The 20,164-nt window shown below is 36.9% G+C and overlaps 1 protein-coding gene across 4 annotated transcripts in view; it reads left to right on the top strand.

Annotated features, from left to right (window-relative positions):
* LOC129258937 (cilia- and flagella-associated protein 47-like) overlaps positions 1 to 20,164 on the top strand; it is a 61,212-nt gene that overhangs the window by 3,079 nt on the left and 37,969 nt on the right. For all 4 annotated transcript variants that reach the window (XM_064098497.1, XM_064098496.1, XM_064098495.1 and 1 more), the window contains exons 3-24: positions 958 to 1,165; positions 1,595 to 1,641; positions 2,384 to 2,612; positions 3,171 to 3,480; positions 4,281 to 4,561; positions 5,021 to 5,180; positions 5,743 to 5,965; positions 6,981 to 7,133; positions 7,744 to 7,847; positions 8,241 to 8,423; positions 8,691 to 8,794; positions 11,235 to 11,347; positions 12,089 to 12,222; positions 12,881 to 12,991; positions 13,655 to 13,785; positions 14,457 to 14,579; positions 15,405 to 15,614; positions 16,108 to 16,258; positions 16,628 to 16,969; positions 17,753 to 17,986; positions 18,686 to 18,884; positions 19,458 to 19,679. In XM_064098497.1, the coding sequence (XP_063954567.1) occupies positions 958 to 1,165; positions 1,595 to 1,641; positions 2,384 to 2,612; positions 3,171 to 3,480; positions 4,281 to 4,561; positions 5,021 to 5,180; positions 5,743 to 5,965; positions 6,981 to 7,133; positions 7,744 to 7,847; positions 8,241 to 8,423; positions 8,691 to 8,794; positions 11,235 to 11,347; positions 12,089 to 12,222; positions 12,881 to 12,991; positions 13,655 to 13,785; positions 14,457 to 14,579; positions 15,405 to 15,614; positions 16,108 to 16,258; positions 16,628 to 16,969; positions 17,753 to 17,986; positions 18,686 to 18,884; positions 19,458 to 19,679 (3,972 nt within the window). The remainder of the gene's footprint in view (positions 1 to 957; positions 1,166 to 1,594; positions 1,642 to 2,383; positions 2,613 to 3,170; positions 3,481 to 4,280; positions 4,562 to 5,020; positions 5,181 to 5,742; positions 5,966 to 6,980; positions 7,134 to 7,743; positions 7,848 to 8,240; positions 8,424 to 8,690; positions 8,795 to 11,234; positions 11,348 to 12,088; positions 12,223 to 12,880; positions 12,992 to 13,654; positions 13,786 to 14,456; positions 14,580 to 15,404; positions 15,615 to 16,107; positions 16,259 to 16,627; positions 16,970 to 17,752; positions 17,987 to 18,685; positions 18,885 to 19,457; positions 19,680 to 20,164) is intronic.

Here is a 20,164-nt window from a genome sequence, read left to right as displayed (position 1 = left end):
CAAGGTAACTTTGGCATGGTTTAACCCACGAGGCGCAGCCGAGTGGGTTTAGACCATAATGCCAAAGTTACCGCGTGCACACAGTTCCACTGACCCACGAAAGAAACCCATGCATCATCTGTTTTATAGAATGGAAAAATTTTATTGAATAAACCACAAAAATTAATGATTTACCGGATGCATGATAATTTCATGCGTCCAGTAAATTCAATTTACTGGACGCATGAAAATATTTACTGGACGCATGATTTTTTTTACCGGACGCATGATTTTTTACCGGTTGCATGAAAATTCCAAAATGTAATGCAGACCCTTTGATAACCCTGGAAAACATATATATGTATGCCTAACTTGATAATATGTTGGCACAAAGGCATCATTATACCCAAAATGCCAGATACAGCTTTGCATTGAATAGATCTAACGTTACATGTATGAGGCAGCATCAGACCTCCAATAGCTGTGTGTGTATGCCCGGGCAGCGCCGGTGGCCAGTGCCTACGGCTGCCTGGGCCCGCAGTGGAGATTTGGCTGTGCACAGCCAGCCCAGGGCAGTAGATCTATAAACGTTAGATCGTATGTCTGGACTTCTCAACTAACGAGTATGCAGGCAGTTTTAATCCCTATGACAATTACGGTAACGTATTTGTACTTACAGATCATTTTGCATCCTTTATTTGATTCATTCTGCCTTGATCGAAAATTCAAAATTTTGACGTAAACAAGCGTAACAGTACATGCGCGATGACATCACAATGACCTTTTCGGACGATAGCTTGTTTACAGTGGATATCGTTTTGATTATCGGGATATCGTTCATGCAGCCCAGTAAAAATTCTTGCATAGCTCTCAACCAATCAGATTGCAGGGATTTTCCCATCCATTCTATAATAGATATTGAATATGCATTCATCAGTGTCCTGTGTCAGAATTCATTGTCTCCAATTCAATTTTCAGATATGCACCCCAACCGGTGCTAGAACTTGAGAGCCCAGTTGACTTTGGCACTGTGGTTCGCAACAGCAAGGTGTTAAGCAAAGAGATATCTCTCTACAACCATGGCTCCTTGTCTGGCATGTTCAAGATCAAATACTCTGGCAGTGAACCGTTCACAATATTCCCATTGCAAGGCATCGTCAAACCCAAGTCTGTACAGACAATTAAGGTAAGTTAAACTTTGAGAGAGTTTCATGAAGCAAGTTTTGATGATTTTCACTGACAAATTTGTTCCGATTCAATCAGATACAAGGGGTTACAATAGATCTTCTCCATAGCTTGTATATTTTGATCTATTATTCTATACATGTATATTTCTTACAGTTTGCTTAAATTAGAGAGTATTGCTATGTGAAGTCATTATTCTATTTAAATCAGTAGCACATTAGCTGAATTTATCATACTGGGAATGATAATGAAGGAAAAAGTGGTTATTACAACTGTTCAGTATAACAGTTATGACATTGTGGACGTGTAGATCATGTAAAAATATGAATATCATATTCATCTTTTTATTTAAATGTTTTAATCTGCTCTGCGCTATAGCAGTGAAAGTCATCAATGATATTTCATTTATTTTCAAAATTGTTCTTTTCAGATTGAATTTGTTTCCAAGAAGAGTGGTAAATTGAATGAAGAAGCAGAGTAAGTATTTCCTTTGATAACTTCTAGTTCTATGACTTAGATAATTAAATCATTTTATGAAAATTGAAATCCTCACATTTCATAATACAACAAAACAGTGGGGCCGAGGGAAAGATGCAGCTTTTCCATAACCCCATTATCTTGTCGTAGAATTGTGTAGATTAGCGATGAAAAGACACTTTGCATGATTCATGTGGGGATAGATTGGCCTCCAACTTTGATAAGGTACACTGAAACACGATCTAGATGTTGATTTGATGTTCAATTAACTTTTATAGGTGTACGACTAACAACTCTTGCGTTCTGAAGTTTATAGAGACAGGACACCTCATTTTATTCAGTTGCCAAATTACTAATTTTGTTTTCAGTATATCCCCTAAATTGATGTACAATCTCCCTGGTTAGCTAGTCTAAGGGGGTGTTGCAAGAAAATATTTGCGATCAATTGCAAATATTCCGTTGCAATTTTACAACTGATAGATCAACGTTAGCTGTAGCAAATCAGATTAAACTTCTTGTTTCAAGGAGCAGATTAGCAATCAATCACTAATTTACAATTAACTACAAGACATGTGATTGATTTAGGGACCAAAATAGACTTGCAATTGATCGCAAGTTTCTTGCAACACCCCATTAGAGCCTTAAGACTGAGTCCATCGTATTCTGTCATATGTCGTCTTTTTTTAAAGTTTTTTTCTACAAAAGTCACAATTCCTTGAATCCCATTCCATCTTCTTTTCAGTGTGACCCTCGAAGCTCAAGATGCTACGACCCTCAAACTGAAAGCCAATGTTGTGGATAGATGCCTTGAGCTGATAGACCCCCGGTCTGGCGATAACATCCAATGTGTGCCCTTTGGATCCACTTACTATGGCACCGACAAGACAAGACTGGCCTATCTCTACAACAATGGTCCTGATCCTATCAACTTTGTGACAGTTCTGCAGGAAGATGCTCTGGGTACTGAAGCTGTAAGTTGAAAAAAATTTATGAAATATTTTGTATTATATTTTTTATTTTTCCACTATAATGCTATTTTTATTGGGTCATTGATTCTTTACATGTATTTCATTTGTTTTGTTTTTTGTCTCTTGTTCATTACTGTGCCTCTCTGTGTAATGAAATAAGAAAAGTGGATATATCTTGGAGCTGTATTAAATTTAATCAGATAGCAGTATGAATAGTTTTTTGTGAATTACAGATTCTTGTAATTGCCATGATTGTATGTCAATGTTGCCGTGTTTGCAGTTAGTAGCTAGAGAGGGACAAGGTGATGCATTTGGAAGTCTTTCCCTATAAGTTCATCTGTAAGTCATTCTACAACTACAGTACATCATGGCAAATGATTCCTCATATTGGTTAATCTTATGAAGAATCTTAATGGAAAACCCTTGAAATTTGAAGAAAATGTTGAAAGCATGGAATATAGCAGTACCATCAGTTACTTTGTCCTTTAAATGAGCATGTATTTTTCTGCATTTGTTTTCATCTGAAGTAAAGCATTCATCTATTCTGCATTGTATTCACAGGGGACTGACCTCACCAAGACCACTGTGGCCACCCTGGCCACCAAGGGTTTGGACAAGGTCAAGGCCAACACCTGCCCGGTCAGTACACTGGTCAAGACCCTACCCAACCAGGGGCAGCTAAGACCTTACGAGAAGTGCCCTCTCTACTTCCGGTTCAGCCCCCGCTATGACTCGTCTAGCCAAGGTTGGAAGGGAACGTCTAGCCCTCCACCGAGGCAGGACTTTGCCCTCTACATGAACATCACGGTTGTAGGAAGCAGTGGTGGCTTCGGAGACGGCGAGAAGAGCGATAATTGCAGAGAGAATGAAGGTATTATTCCAAATCTTATCCCTTTGAAATATTATTTCTTGATATGTCATTTGTAAAAAAAATCATTTAAGGTAAAATATCCAAATATCTAGATGTCTGAATGAAATTCCTGCTTTGGAAATGGTGTTCTTAAAATTGTTGAGTTACTGAAATTGCTGTTGTTCTGAAAAAATGGTAGGCCTAATTTTGCTGCAGTTGCATCATAGCAATGCATTGGTTGATTTTATCTTGCAAAATTTATTGATTCATAGTATAAAAGATATTTCCAATTGACTTTTTTAGACAAATTGTTTCAGCTGATTGTGTGATTTATGTAAAAGAAGAAATTTTGATTACTTCGAATTTGCCATCTTTCCATTGCAACCTTAAATGTAAAGAAAATTAGTTACAGCAAACAACTATCATAAGAAATTTTATAAAATCAAGGTTAAATGCCAATGATAGGTCTAGATCTAGATCCGGTACATTGAAATAAACCTATCTTTCTGAAATCATAAAATCGTAGCTGATAACTGATAATTCTGATGATCACTAACAAAAAAAGGCATATGTGGGACCGTGTGTCAATAGAGTTTGGAAAAATACTAGACATTTTATGGAATCTCATGCTTATTTTGCTAATTTCTCATCAATTACACATTTTTTTCCAGAACCATTTGACACATATTTTTTTATTTATACGTACAAACACTTTGTCATTTTATTTGATTCTGTTCGAACTCATTTTGAGATCGTTACTAGAACTGATATTTATCTTTAATACCATGTTTCGTTTGTATTTTTGTTTGACCCCTACATAGTAACCACATTGGAAGTCGCCATAACAGGCACAGCACTACCAGTCCTGCTTAGTCTATCTCCTCAGACCCATCTTGACTTTGGAGAATGTTCCCAAGGAGAACACATTGATACACTATGTAGTCTGAGCAATGAGTCTACCATCCTACCGGTCTCATTCGTCTTCCAGCCGGTGGCGCAGTTCTCCGTCGTTCCTTCCTTTGGCAAGCTCAAACCAGGAGAGGCGCAGGATATCATCTTCTCATTCAAACCAAACCAGTATGGCTCCTTCAAAAAGCAACAGGTACATGTATGCTATCAATTACAGTAATGTACATGTACACCTTTCTCTATCTACCTTTTCATTCACACTTGTCACTTATTAAAATTTATGTTTCATTATCATTGCATTATAATGTGGTTGTACAGGTTGTCTACAATGGAATAAGACAGATGCTAAGTTATACAATCAATTCTGTACCAACCATGTTTTTTCATAATCATTTAATTACATTTTTCCCCCTTTGCAAAGCTTATGTGAAGTATACAACAAAATGAAAATAAGCAAATTTGCTTTACTCTGTTGGCTAATTTTGCAATGGAAGTTATGTTACATCATCTGCATTTATGAATTCAACAATCCATTTTCCATCAGAAATATAAATTCAATTTTTTAGTCTTTATCTTTGGTGATCTTAACCAAATAAATGGCTCCAATTGAAAATGCTTTAAATCACCATCATTTAATGCCCTTTCATTTTAGATGATTGATGTATTAGGATCGCTAGCTGATGAAAGCGAAGGTGAAAATGGATGGATCCAACCCAGTAATACCATCCAGGCCTCCATTCACAATCTACATGTATCTCTCAAAGGAACATGCAATGCTGTATTCAAGAAGAAAGAACCGAAATTCAATCCAGGTATGATTGAGCAGTACCTGTTAATATGAATAGTACCAAATGAATGCTTATTCTTAAGACAAACTACAGGCTACTTGATCACAAATATCAACCAAGAGACAAAAACAAAACCTTTGCTGAAATATAAGTATTTAGAACATTCCCCTGGCAATCAGAAAATATAGTGAGTTATTTCTAGGAAAAAAAATGAATCACTTCATTTATATACTGTAATTTTATTTATGAACTTTTGAAAATGATAAAGCTTGTAATTTTTTTTTTTAAGTATTAATTTTTTTTTCCAAACTTCTATCATAACTTCCTTTGAAAACTGTAAAGTAATTGATGCGATATTGTATATCCATGTTCATTAAGGTGACTTTCAAATGCATTGATATTATGATTTTATCTCCAATTACACGGACATGAAATTCATTTGCAACACTTATTGTATATCACTTAAAAGTTGACAATATTTTTTAAGAGTTTGATATAGAAAATGTTAATTGAATTGAAAGTGTATTGTATTGAATTTTAATGCACATATCATTCAAATAAACTAATCTCACTTGAATCTTTCAAGGAATCACCCCACTTGTGGTAGGAGAAGTTGGTCAGTTCATTGACGTGAAGGTGAACGAGGCAGAGGCCTACGACCCAAGGGCAGCCATGTTAGGATCCACTAGAACTAAAGGTCTTCATGCTACCAAGTCTGCTGGTCATGTGAGAGACAGCGAGGCCCTCGTAGCCTATCCCAATGATAGGGCCAGGAGTGTGCGGCCGAGTTACAGGAGGGAACAGTACAAGTGAGCAAACCTGACTTTTGACAGTTGCATAATGTGGTGTTTATTTTTAGTCTTTTTATACCTCAGCCTTATTTGCTCTATTGTCAAATATGTTTATTGAGCTCATATTTTTTTTTATAGAGTAACAGGACTTAAATTAAGAATTCCTAGGGACAAGGGAAGGCAGTGCTCACTTTAGGGACATCTAAGGCATTCCAAAAGGGCATCAATATGAACATATAATTTTCAATGGAAAAATGCAGTGGATAACCACAGGGCATCAAGGCCATTTGAGCCCTGGAGTAGACATAGTAGGCATTACTTTTTGAGAGAAATGCTTTATAATCATCAGTAATTGTTATCATACCATTCTATATATAGATCTTGTAGGTTCTTATTGTTATTTTCAACCAAACACTGTGACAGCTACTTGTATGTAAGTTATTGTTTATTCAAGAGGATGTTTAGAATTTATTCTTCATTTATATTATGCCATCAATTTCTTTATTTAATGCCATCTCTTTTTCATTTATGTCAGGTGGGTAGTTTACAAATATCTACTGCGTGATTGTCAATAAATGACATGTGTACATTGTCACTTCAGCACAACTTTAAGTTGCACTTAATAGCATTGATTTTTTGTTCACGTTTAAAATATAAACTGGAGGGCCCAATTGTTACCTGTGTATATATTTGTAAAATCAGGCCCTTAAACAATTTTACCTGAAAATCATTATTTAGTGCTTAAAAAAAGGTGAAAATGGACAAAATGAACACGTGATCTGAAACACCATCTAAATTTTATTCCATATGCTACATAGATTACAATTATTCTCCCCAACAGAGAAATTATATTGTGTTTTTCAGTCATAGATATTTTGAAAGTGTCTTCAACAATTTCTTCCTATCTTTCTTCTTGGGTTCTGTTTATCCGTATGAACAATATTAAATACAACACACATCAAAGTTCAGAACTTTTTAACAAGACCTCTGTCATGATAACTAACCAATAAACTGTTTGTGTAACACCGTCCAGGACCATCTTTACTAAGACAGACAGACACACCTATGTGGATCCCGACTATGCCTACGATGAAGAGGAGCTGGCTGATGTCATGGCTCACAAGAACAAGTACAACGATTACTTGAAAGATAACAGAGAGAAGAGGGTCAACAAACTCAAAGCAAAGTAAGTTCCCGTTACATGTATACAAGCCATGTCTCACTATCAACGTAAGATATCCCAATGAGAAACCATTTGTTCTATTTTAGATTCATTTATTTGTTTTGCCATTTATTTCCTTATTCATAAAAAACAACCAGTCATTACAACTAATAGTGCTCATACATGTACATACCAGGAAAGTAAATCTGGAAAAGGGTTATGCAATAATATATGATACGTTTCAGTGAACAAAAATAAAGAAGTGGTAATGCATACCAAAAAATTATAGTTAAAATGGAAAAGAAGAAAAGAAAGTAATAAATCTGTTCCTGAAAGACATGCAACAAAAATTAAACATAACAATGGAAATATATCTGCCAGAGAATAAATTCAGCTCCCTTAGGCTTAAATGTTTATCTTGCAAGTATGGTTCTTTCATTGCACTTATGATTTAATTTCTTGCCTTGCTGCTGCATGAAGTCTTTAATTGGAAACTTGTGACTTCAGTAAAATGCATTTATTACCCAAAACTTTATGATGTTTTGGAATTTAGAAAACTGAAGAAAAAAATAAATGTCTTTTGTGAATAGTAGTATATACCCTGTAGTAAGAAACTTGTTTGTTTTCCCCACAGAGAATTCAAAGAACTGAACAACAAGACTGAGATTGGTATAAAGCCTGCTTCTGGTCTGCGTCCTCCTAAACTCAATGCTGATGAAGTTAATGAGAAACCAAAACGTAAGTTTGCATATATCCCTTTTGCTTATTATTTTTGTATTTATTTTATACTTGGGTTTGTAAAAAAAATCCACAAAACTTTGTTCTTACATCAATTACATGTAGGTATTATTGGGAAGTTAAGATATACTGCAGGAATGTCTTTCAAATATTATTTAGGCTTTTCAGATCCAAGTCAAACAAAGAAAGTAACAAAAGAATTATTATTTCATCTTTTTTTCCTTTTTTTTTTTAAGTTGTCTTTTTATTTGCTTTATGCATACATTTATACATGTTTTAGGCAAAACGATCTTCCAATGTATGTTGTTGTTTTTTGTCATTGTCATATTATAATAGAAATCTTTTAATTTCCAACAAAATCTTACAAGGACCATCATTTGTTTTTCCCCCTAGCTGCACCTTTTGAAGAGAATGGAGCTTATGACATGCTGAGCTCTAAGAAACTGAGTGAGAGAGAGACGACATCCATCAAACAACCTAGTACAGGTGGACTCAATGCTGTACCTATGACCTCGCAGGAGAAATCTGACTGCAAGAAGATCTTATCTCCGCAACAACTATACCAAGTAGTCATTGGTGAGTTGTGTCTTTGGTACATTATTTCATCAGGCACTGAATTACTGTTTCATACAGCCATTACACTGTGCATTTATGATAATGCAATTTCAAACTGAAGGTAGAAGAATAATAGTCATTTTAGATACATTTTTAATAATGATAAAGAATTCATGTGAGAGTTGGTTATTTCATTATCCATAACAGTCATAAATCATTGAATTAGTTCTTACAAATGTACTTGCATTTAGAATTTTAAACGGCATTTATTTGTTTGTATTACACCAGGACCACCAACCATTGATTTCAAAGAAGTATGCCTGAAATCCACCAGTGTTAAACAGATGAACATCGTCAATAATCTGGATCAGTTTGTTCATGTGGTTGTAGAGGTAAGTTCAATATGTTTAATATTTAATTCACATCTTTTATTTTATGTCTGAAGGGATAGAAAGTCATGAATGTCGTAGAAAGTTTTTTTCTTATCCCATACAGGGATGACTTATTGACTTCCCTACAAATTTAGATTATGTCAAATAGATTTACTTGTTTTATGACTGGATTTATGAATTTCCTTCATTTATGGGTGTAATATTTATAGTAAGCCTGAGTCGAATCGATTTTAAAATCGGTGTTCGATCGACGTCATTGAACGCCGATGCAGATTTTGCAAAATCGGTGCATCGAAAGAAAAAGAAAACTACGTCGGCCGGCCGATTCATTTGGTTCACACAATCAAACATCAAAATAAACAGTAATATCCAACTCGACTACTACTTACTTCATTTATATTGCCCCCAAAATGAAACCGATTGTGTAATTATGATGCCTATTCACCATTAATTTGAAGTTTATTTCGATCATTGTTCGAGTCTTACTCGTCTGCACGGCTCGTCTGCTCGAGCCGAGATAATTCATGCACGATGAATTTATGAATGGAAGTCGCCATTGATCGTGCATGCGCAGCAGTACTGTGCTTTAATCAAATCAGAAAATGGCCGGAAAATTGACGCGATTAACGTATAAAAGTAAAACTTGCTTTCATGAACAATATTAATATCATGACCATAGAACATGATTTAATCCTAATATTTAACAATAATTTGCATATGATAATCATTAATATGAATTTAGAGCTTGATGTGAAACGTTTGTATTTCGTTTCAATTTTCAATGGCGGACATCACATGACGATCGACTTGAGTGAGTAGAATCGCACTTGTCTAAAAAAAAATCACGTCAGGATTGATTATCGAACATTGTCAACATGTAGAAACTCTTTTGAAGATCGTAATATCACCATATAATAATATTTTACATGACAAAACAGAAAAATTACATTTGATATTTTTTTCCCATCAATTTGAAGCTTGTTTGTGCCCAACTTTGGGCTCTGATTTCATGAATGGAAAATATGTCAGACGTCATCGAATGCGCATGCGCATTGTGCTTCTTTTCTCGTAGCTCGGAGACGTCCAGAAATGGAATAAGAAATAAAAATGCCAGTATAATACTATTAATTCTTCCATATGAACATAACATACTTTGCTGACATCGTCAATATTTTTAGTATGGCCATAAAATCTTATTAAATTGTAATTATTTAACATCCAATAATAATTTATATGAATTTAGAGCTCGATCCGAGACATTCGTATTTATTTCGATCACAAGCTCTCGTGTCTAAATAAAAAAAAATGGATTATCATTCTAGGATTAAGTCTTGAACATCGTCAGAACTCATATTCCACAATCTTTCCTCACAATTGTTATATCAGCATTGAATACCAATTCAAATGACCATCCAGAGAAAATTACGTATTTATTTCCATCAATTTATTTGGAGCTAATTTTGGATTCAACTACACAATCTCAGGCAAGTTACAGCGCTCTCCCCGCTGTTTGCACTTGTTAGATGGCGCTGGCAAGTACGCCTGTCATTTCGGGAGCTAGAGAGTGAGTGAACGGGGCTGCGGACGGGGCTGGTGTGTGCGCGTCTGGACTGCGAATGCTAGTTGACCGAAAATCATTCGGATCGACTCTGCGTGATTCATGTCTTTAATATTGTTTCATTTTAAATTTATATGTTATCATCTGCAAATATCATTGTTGAAGATATTTTGGGAAGAATTCTGCATTGCTCCCCGGCCTTTTTTGTGTTTTGTGATCATGGAAAATACAAACGAACTTTGCTCTGTCATCTGCTTTTGCAACGCTCACCCGGCCAGCGCAGACCGTCAGTACAGTACAGTGCATGTAGTGCATGCATAGCGCATGCATCGACGGCCGGCCGGAGCAAAAAAATGACTCGATTTTCCCCGCCTTCAAATTTCGATGCATCAATGTTCGATCGAATTAAAGCTGTCGAACACCGGTTTTCAAAATAATCGATATGACTCAGGCTTGATTTATAGAATTGTTTGGTTTTCTACTCCATCCTTTTTTTCACACCATTTTATCTTTGAACCTCAAATACTTGTAATTTACTATTTTTGCGGCGCGAACAGCCTAGGCTACATATTCTGTGCAGCAAGGACAGCCCCCGGCTACATTTTTCCGGCCACGGCCTTGTCTGAGTCATGTGAGAAAGTCTATTGGAGAGAATTTTTTTTTTTTTTTAGAACTCTTAGCCTTGACTCTTGCTGTAATCTACTTGTGAAAATTATTTTTGAAGCTGCATATCAATTTCTTTATCCATCCAATTAGGAGCTTATATATACTAGTCTCAAACAATGTGCATGTCTGTAATAAAATATGTCTTTGGATCTTCTTTCATTTGTATATCAAAACAATGAAGCATTGATCTTTTTTTTACTTTTTTTATTTTTCTAGATTGACTGTCGTGAGCTGAGACAGACTAGCCCTCTCTCTCAGGTGGTACCACCAAACTGTAAGGCAGAACTTCCTCTCATCTTTGAGTCTAACAACAAAGGAAAGTTTACAAGGTAAGGTATCTACTTATGATTGATGGGTTTCATAATTCATGTGCGCAAGTTGTGCTCTTATTGTGACAACTTGTGTTAATCCTGAGAGATTGGTTGACAACTGTGTACTCAACACCATGCATTAATCAGTGATTCCCTTTCAAAATGATTACAAACCTCATTTAAACATGACTGTTTTCATGGGATCTTACCTGTAGTTCTACCGATAAATCTTTATTCTTTGTGCTTGAGATTTTTTTCAATTCTCAATATCAGCATGTACTATCTAGGAAAAGTTGTCATTCCATAATATTTTTAGGCCTCTTATAATAATGAGTGCTCATGTCTCGTGTTAATTATGAAACATGCGTAACAACATGTAATACTGATTTTAATTTGTCACGAAGTGTAACATTTATTTGTGTCTTGATAAACTTGCAAAATTTTATGGCTGCAGTTTCTGGTGTTAAAAATTTAATTTAAGTTTTCATCTGATTATACAGATTGTTCAGAAATGTAATAATCTATAAATCAATATCTATATTGTGCTTTTTACATCAGACAACATCTCCCAGTGCTGTACAGATATATATATATTATTACCCCAGTCGTTGGATTTTTGCTTGCCATCACACAATTCATGTTTCTCTACTACTAAATTTATATGTATGATCACTTCAGATTGTATTCATTTTTTTCTACGATAAATGCTCATGGAACATCAATAGCTAGATGTAACAATAATAATTTATTTTTGTATAGGAATGTGAAGTACACTATCAACGGCCACCACCGCGAACATGTGACTGTGTATGCTGATGTAGTACCTGTTGCGTTAGCGCTGTCCACTGACGTGCTGAAACTAACACCTACACCAGGAATGCCAGCTGAAGCAGGTAGGGCAATCAGTGGTTACTTGGGATAGTAGGAGGGGGAGAGCAGGGGCAGAGGGAGCAAAGAAGGGGAGGGTAGACTGACAGAGGGTGCAGGAGAATAGACATTGAAACAAAGTCTGACCTCTGGGACCTTTCACAATGTATCCAGAAAAATCTAGTCAGTCATTTTCACTCACTTATTCGTACATGAGCCAAGTTTGAAGTTGATCTGTCCAATGGCTGAATAGTTATCATGAGCACGAAAACGGTACGGGCGGACAGACAACCCCAGATCAGAATGCCTCTGGCAATACCCTTGTGGATGAAGGCATAAACAATTGACAGCTATTCTGAAGTAACATGTCCCCAAAATCTAATCGATCATTTTCACTCGCTTACCCATACATGAGCTAAGTTTGAAGTTGATAATGGCTCAATAGTTTTCATGAGAACGTAAACATTATAGGCCGACAGACGACTCCCCAAACATAATGCCTCCGACAACACCCTTGTGGGCAAAGGCATATAAATTGCAAGTAATTCAGTAAATCCACTCGAATTTGAAGTGATATAAAGATCGGATTTATGTGATATAATTATGAGATTTATGTGCCTGAATAAACCAAGACTTGGTTGTACATTCAGTTGTCCCTATTTGCAATGTGTACTCTTCTTTCAGGTTTGCGAGATGTGATCCGTCTAGAGAACAAGAGGAATTACCCTGCTGAGTTTACATGGCAACCTATCCTAGGGGAGAGGGGAACAGCATTCTCTATCAGGCCAGCTACAGGTATGGAACTGATTATGATTATTTTCATGATGTTGATTATTTTCCATGATTGCTCAGTAAGCTGGTAACCTGGGGGGTGTTTCACAAAGACTTAAATGCCGACGCGTACATGATATGCAACGCGCAATCTTATTGATCAATGCGCAGTAGTGCGCGTCCTTTTGGCATGATATGACCAAAATGCGGTGATGCCTTTTATACCGCACACAACTAGAAATTTAAGTGCGACTCTTAAGTCATACTTAAATCTTTGTGAAACGCCCCCCAGGTTACCAAAAGACGAAGGTCCTCTCCAAGGGACCTGGATGAGACAGCATTCTGTATCAGATCAGCTATACATGTATGTAATTGAAAATTATCCCATCTTGATGGACAATACCTAATTGGCAAGAAAGCACAAATCCTTCTGAATACTTGTAAGTAACCTGAGTTTCATCACGGAGGTACCCAAGAGTTACAACATTTTTTTTCTATTATACCAGCTACAAGTATGTAACTCGAAATTGTTTTTTGATGGTGGTTATTTCACCAGTTTTGGTAAGGAAGCATGAATGCTTGTTCATAAAGTTTTTTTTATTGCTGAAGTCAAATAAATGGAGATTTACATATTCTTTGGTGAATCAATTCTAAATCTCTTTGTGGTACCATTTGTTTCTGTTGTAGGTACCGTGGAAGCATTCAAGGATCTTGAATGTGAGGTAGTCTTTCATCCATCCTACCACGCCCCAGAAGAAGGTGTATTTGCTCTACAGGTTCACGGTGGTGAAACCAAGAAACTCAGCTGTCTAGCTGATGTAAGTCTGACTCTCATTTCCCAAACACATCCGTGTATTCATGAAGAAATGTCTTTTGTTTCCTTATATTTCAGACAATCTCTCCTATTCATCTTCGGCAAAATTATATAAAGTATGAAGATGCACTGACGTGATGCATACTTGAATCACTACAAACAGAACGTGAAAACTTATGTATTGATTTTGCTGTATAAAAGTAAAAGCCAACGCCTTAAAGACTGGATACCTGAAAGAAAAACTGTTGATATGTCATTGAATAATAAACATAAGAATACTCATTATAGATGCAAAACCTCTCACTTTAGAACATAGTGCCATAACCTACACGTCAGTCATTGACCTTATTATAAACAATCATTAAATTTTATAAACCTTGTATTTTCTCATTTCGCAGACTATTTTTATTTTGTATGTGATTTAAATGTTTTAATCTTGAAGTGACCCAAGTGATGTTTATGGAGAGGAGAGTGTTGTATAAACCTTGCATTTTCTAATTTTCAGACTATTTTTATATTGTATGTGATTTAAATGTTTTAATCTTGAAGTAACCCAAGTGATGTTTATGGAGAGTAGAGTGTTGTATAAACCTTGCATTTTTATATTTCAGTTAATTTTGTATATTTCACATGTATATGATCAAAATGTTTCATTTTCATTTGTGATACATTTAGCTTGGAGTGACTCAAGTGATGTTTATGGAAAGGAGAGTATTGTTTGGTCAAGTTCCCCTTCATCTTACTACTACTAGGACAGCTGTACTTCACAATAGCAGCATCAACCATGCATACTTTCAGGTCAGTACCACTAAACCAAATAATTTTGTTGAAGAAGAATGAATTTTTCAACCTCGTCTCCTAGAAATTCGGCCGAGGACAATTAGAAAATGACTTTAGTACGCGAGGCAATGTGTGGAATGTACAGCCCATCAAATGATATTTGTTTGTCATGATACTCTTTCCACTCTATGCGATGTACGACGGTACAAACACCCGAATGGTATTAAATTCCTTGTGAAGGCTAATGGTAGTATGGCTTCAAATAATATTTATCTGCTACTTCTTGACGAAAAGTCATAATGAAATCAGTATGTATTAACTTTTGGATTGCTTTAAGGCCACCGCATACCTTACGACCAGAGTGGTCTACGATTGGCTTGCGACTGAGTGAGGGGAGATGTGACGTCACAGCTCTTGTCAGCTTGAGAGTCGCAGACCGGTCAGAGACAAGTCGCAAGGAAAATCGTAAGGATTTGACATGTCAAATTCTTATGACTGGATTGCCAGCTCCTTCCAACTTCCAGCCAATCAGACAGAAGAGTTGCACGACGTGTATATGGTATACAACGTGCATAAGCAGTAGTAAGCGCCATTTTCTCAGTTGCTATGGCAAAAAGCATAAAGCACATGCGTGAGTCGCAGACAGCATGGTAGTCGGATCGCAAGGTGTGCGGTGTCGAGGCTTATGACTACCTTGCGATTCATCTCTACTCACTCAGTCACAAGCCAGTCGTTAGGTGTGCGGTGGCCTTTAGATACTTACTTATAAAGTGAAGACAGCCATTGACCTTGTATGTTTCAAACTCACCTTTACACTATTCATGTGGCACACTTCTCCATCAGGTTGTAGACCCCAACCCGGTCCCAGGCCTGAACGTATCCCCCATCCAGGGCGTGGTACCTGTGGGTGGGACCACCGAGCTCAAGATCCACCTCACGCCCAGCGCTGTGATGAAGTTTGATACCAGACTAGAGGTTGCTATCAGGGGATGGAAGACCATTGACCTTAGGATGGGTGGGACTGTTGAACCTCCTCTTGTTGATATCGACATGGTAAGCGTTTTCTTCTTCTGCTTTTAATGTAACCATGGCAGGTGTCAGCATTCCTACCTCCGTAAAAATAAATCAGGATTTAGTGAAAAATAAAGCTGTTCATGTTGTCCTTGCCTCTTACAATACATATACGTGTACCTAGCTTGAAAATATCATTTGTTGCGTCTGGGGTGTCTACACTCTTGAACTGAACGCTATTAGAAGTCTTTTTTTAGCAGATGAAAGACATGTTTAATATCATGTAACATTACTTGTAGAGTACATATCAAGCACAATTATATAAGCAACGTCAGTACATTGAAAAAAGCATCTATTCATAAACTTTTGAAAACTTTCCTAAGTATTTATGATTTTATGTTAATTTGGTAAGTTTGTCCTGTTGAAATATATTCTATTCATTAGGAAAGGGCATTTATTTCATGAGATTTGATTGATATGACACTGTATTGTTATCAAAATGGCATATTTACATTTTAATGAATTTCTCTCACAGCCATCTTTTCAGCTTGGGGGAGTATACTGTGGATCTAGTTTGACTGTTCCCTTTAAGATCGTGAATCGAGTGAGAACCAGAGCCAAGGTAGTCTTTGACCTGTCTCGCTTCAGGGATTTCTCACTCAGATTTGATGCCGACGTCATGGAAGGTACATTATAAAACATTCTTCTTTAAACAAAAAGACTGTTATCAACTCATTAACAAGTAAAAAATAACTAAAATACTTCATATTTCATCGTATATAATCTTTGGAGAATGTGTGAAAACTGAGGTAATAGACGCTTTGTGCCTTTATCACTCATTCTTGCTAAAACACATGGAATAGCCTCTTGATAAGGTGCCCAAAGTGCTATGAAGCGCTTGATGAGAAAATGTGTGCTACAATGTATCTTAATGAATTAATTGTACTGTTTTCTATGTACAGCCCATTATTCAAATGATGGAATGGTCATGCATATATGTAGCCTAAATCATTATTCGTTTATTCATGATTTTTACTCTCTTTTCTCCTCTGCAGAATCTGAAGACACCATGAACCCAGGTGTATTCAAGGTCACCGTCGGCGGCGAACAGAAAATCGACTGTGAGCTCCGGTTCAAACCCACCGAGGTGGCCTCCTATGACTTTGTCATGCCAGTCAGCATCAACCAGACGGAGGCTCCGACCCCAGACGGCACCCCCTTCCCACCCACCCCAGCCCCTTCCTCCAAGAGCATCCAGCACATCATTGCACCGCGTCCGGTGATAGTGGCGGTGTCCACACCCAAGAGAAGGATCATAGCCACAGCCCTGAGGCAGCCTCTGCAGGTGTCGACCACAGAGCTGTCCTTTACGCTACCTTCGGGTTACCTGGAAATGGGTATGTCATATATTCTTTCTTCCCACACTTGCGATCTTTAAACTGTTGGATGCTAAGTCCTGAGATTATCTAGGCTTCACACAAGGACCAAACGGTTACAGTAGGCAATGGGTTGATATTACCATGAGGGCTTCTGGAACTGGGTGATCCTGAACAAAGTATGTAGGAGTCGTGAGTTTCGGTAGTCAACGGGCGAAGATATTTAATATGTATGTGATTGATTAAAGATATACGGAATATGGTTTACCATAAACCTATGATAGATACATGTATCAATTGTATGTTTGTTACTGACAGTGTAATTTACAGTTTGTACAATGAAATGTTTTACATCTATTCACCATCAGTGATAATGATGCACCCTATTATAAGCTCACTCAATAATTTTCTATGACAGTTGCTGCATATCTTTCTGTGCAAAACCCACTTGAAATTATTATCAATATACAAAGTCTTCTCAGGGTCAGATATCCTCCTGTTCATTAAGTTTCAAAGTTTGTACTTTGTATGAAAATGTAACACAATTTGGATTTATCTCCTTATGGATTTGTATGATTGTACATAGCGCCATGGGCGTCATGACTTGCGGACATATGAGCTCTAGAAGAATCTACCATTATTGTTATTGTTGCCGTTGTTGTTGTCAATATTATCATGATTATTATTATTATGAATATTTACTTTAGTTTTCGTTTGGTATAATGATTGTAAAAAATAATAAATCAAGGCTTTGAAATCTGATAATCCAGTACCCACCCTTTCATCCTATTTCTAATATCACAGGTCTATCAGGAACTGTCCAACAAGGCCAGTCCATCATGTTGGTCAACAACAGCGCCAAGAGACTGGACTGGTCGCTGGACCTCCGGTCATGCGGCAAGGCCATGGAAGAGGGCATCTTCCGCTTCGTCCGATCCAACGGAGTACCCTTCCTGACCTTTGAGAAAGGTCGTCAGGAGGTCAAGGAGGGTCTGGATCCAGGAGAGGTTTACACCATGGGGTGCATGTTCTGCCCAGGTACGATGGTCATTTTTGTATTTCTTAAATCAAATTATCTCACAAATTTTATTCAATGACTCATTTATTTTCAAACTTAAAAAAAAACACAAGAAAATATACCATAACATAGTATGAGCATCAGCATATTCATTTGAGATGTTGTAAGGCATAAAAAGCCCTTGGCTTGTCAGAAATGATGACTAGACGTTCATTGTAAAGAGAACTTGGCATTTACACTACGTAGATAATATACAAAATGATATTAAACAAAGTAGAGAATAACGTAAGCTATGTATAGGACAGAGGAAATTATAGGAAGGAAATGGGGGCAGGTAATGCAAGTTTTTGAAATTACAAGATATTACATTGGTATTTAAGATGATAAATGTTTGAAATGTTGCAGAGATTTGCAATTTATCTTTGTTTGCAACAGGAAATGAAATGCAGGGTCTCAGGGTGAAATTACCCCCAAAATGTCCACCAAAGGCTTGTTAAAAACCTATATAAAAAAGGACCAGTGAAATTTCTATAGCATCTAATTTAGACTCTAATACAATGTAGAAAATTTGGCTGACAAGCCAAAAATGAATAAAAATACTATTATGATACCGATTGGAACCAGTTACATGTATGACCATTTAAATCAATTGGAACCAGTAACAACCAGTTAAAACCAAATTAAGATTTCAAATGATATTTTATTTTTCCCCTCTGCAGAGGAACCTGGTGAGTTCCAGGCCAAGATCCCTATCATCTTAGATGGAGCCACAGACAGACCGTACCAGTATATCAATCTACATGGTATCCTCAAATCACCTCAGTTGACCTTCGACCCCTTGGCCATCGTGCTGACCCCTGTACCACTCTCCACCAAGGTGTCTGCAGACTTCACCATCAGGGCGGCTGGATTTAGAAAGTAAGTCTGCCGTTCTTAGACTTAACATTATTTGAGTTCTAGTCCTGCAAAAGTGCAAGGGTTTATTTATTTGTATTGCTTCATGCACCAAGCGTTCGTTAGTAACTGAAATGTAATTTCTTTGAATGAATTGAATTTCTGCATGATTGTATTGGAAATAGGCTTGATGAAATGGAAAGCCTTGAAGCTATAAAGCCAAGGAATCAACAGCAAGGGTTGTGACATGTCAAGTTATGGTGAAGTATAATTTTCACAGAGATCCCAGGTATCTAAATTAACAAAACTTACAAAAATATCCTTATAAAATGAATCTATTTTTATCTTGTGTTCAGAAATTGTTTTATGCTTATATATTATATTTTAAATCTGCTGTGATTAATAAATGTTTTACTTAAAACATGTATCTCTAAAATACATTTAAACACTGTATGAAAAAATATATTTTCAAACTGCATTTGTTTGAAATTTTGTTAGTGTAGATTGTACAAAATTAAGCTTTGTAGCTGCAAAATGCAATGAAAACCTCTTCAATTCAAATTAAATCCTATTCAATCCAATTCATCCATGTTACAGGGAGACAGTCATCGATGTCGAACTGCCTGAGGTCGAAGTAGATGACGGCAGCAAGGTCTCCGTCTTGAGCGTGACCTTCCCGGACGGTCAAACCATTCAACCTTGTAGTGCTGACGAAGGTCATAAAGAACCCTATGTCCTCAAGTGCAAGGTGACCTTCTGTTCGCCCAAACCAGTATCCTTCACCATGCCTATCAAGTTTGTGGACTCTGTCGGTAGCAGGTAGGTGATGTCAAGTGCCATCGGGTCGATCTCGACTCCAGGGTCCCGTAACACAAAGCTTAGCGATTGTTCGTACGCTTGATTTTCATGATTGATTGTACATTGTAGTCAATGGAATCAATCGTAGAAAATGTTCTACAATCATTGCTAAGCTTTGTGTTACGGGCCCCTGGTGACCCCTTGGACAAACATTCTCCATGCTGTTCTATCCTCTAAAAGCATGCTCAGTTCTCTCAAAGATTTCCAGTTTCTTTTCCAGCCGTCTTTTCCTCCGTCTTCCTCTTCTCCTTCTGCCTTGTATCTTCCCAAGCATGGTGTCCTGTTCCATACCTATTGATCTGATAATGTGTCCAATATGTCTTAATCTCTGTTTAACAACGGTAGCCTAAAGGGAGTGGCTTGGTATTATTTCTTCAAGTATTGACTTGTTTGTTCTCTTGTCAGTCCATGAAATGAGCAGGAAGGTAAAATAGTAGTAATAGCAG

The sequence above is a fragment of the Lytechinus pictus genome, chromosome 4 (genome assembly GCF_037042905.1).
Source record: "Lytechinus pictus isolate F3 Inbred chromosome 4, Lp3.0, whole genome shotgun sequence".
In the NCBI taxonomy this organism is placed as follows: Eukaryota; Metazoa; Echinodermata; class Echinoidea; order Temnopleuroida; family Toxopneustidae; genus Lytechinus; species Lytechinus pictus.
Note: the sequence above shows the minus strand (reverse complement) of the source record. Positions and strands in the feature narration are given on the sequence as shown.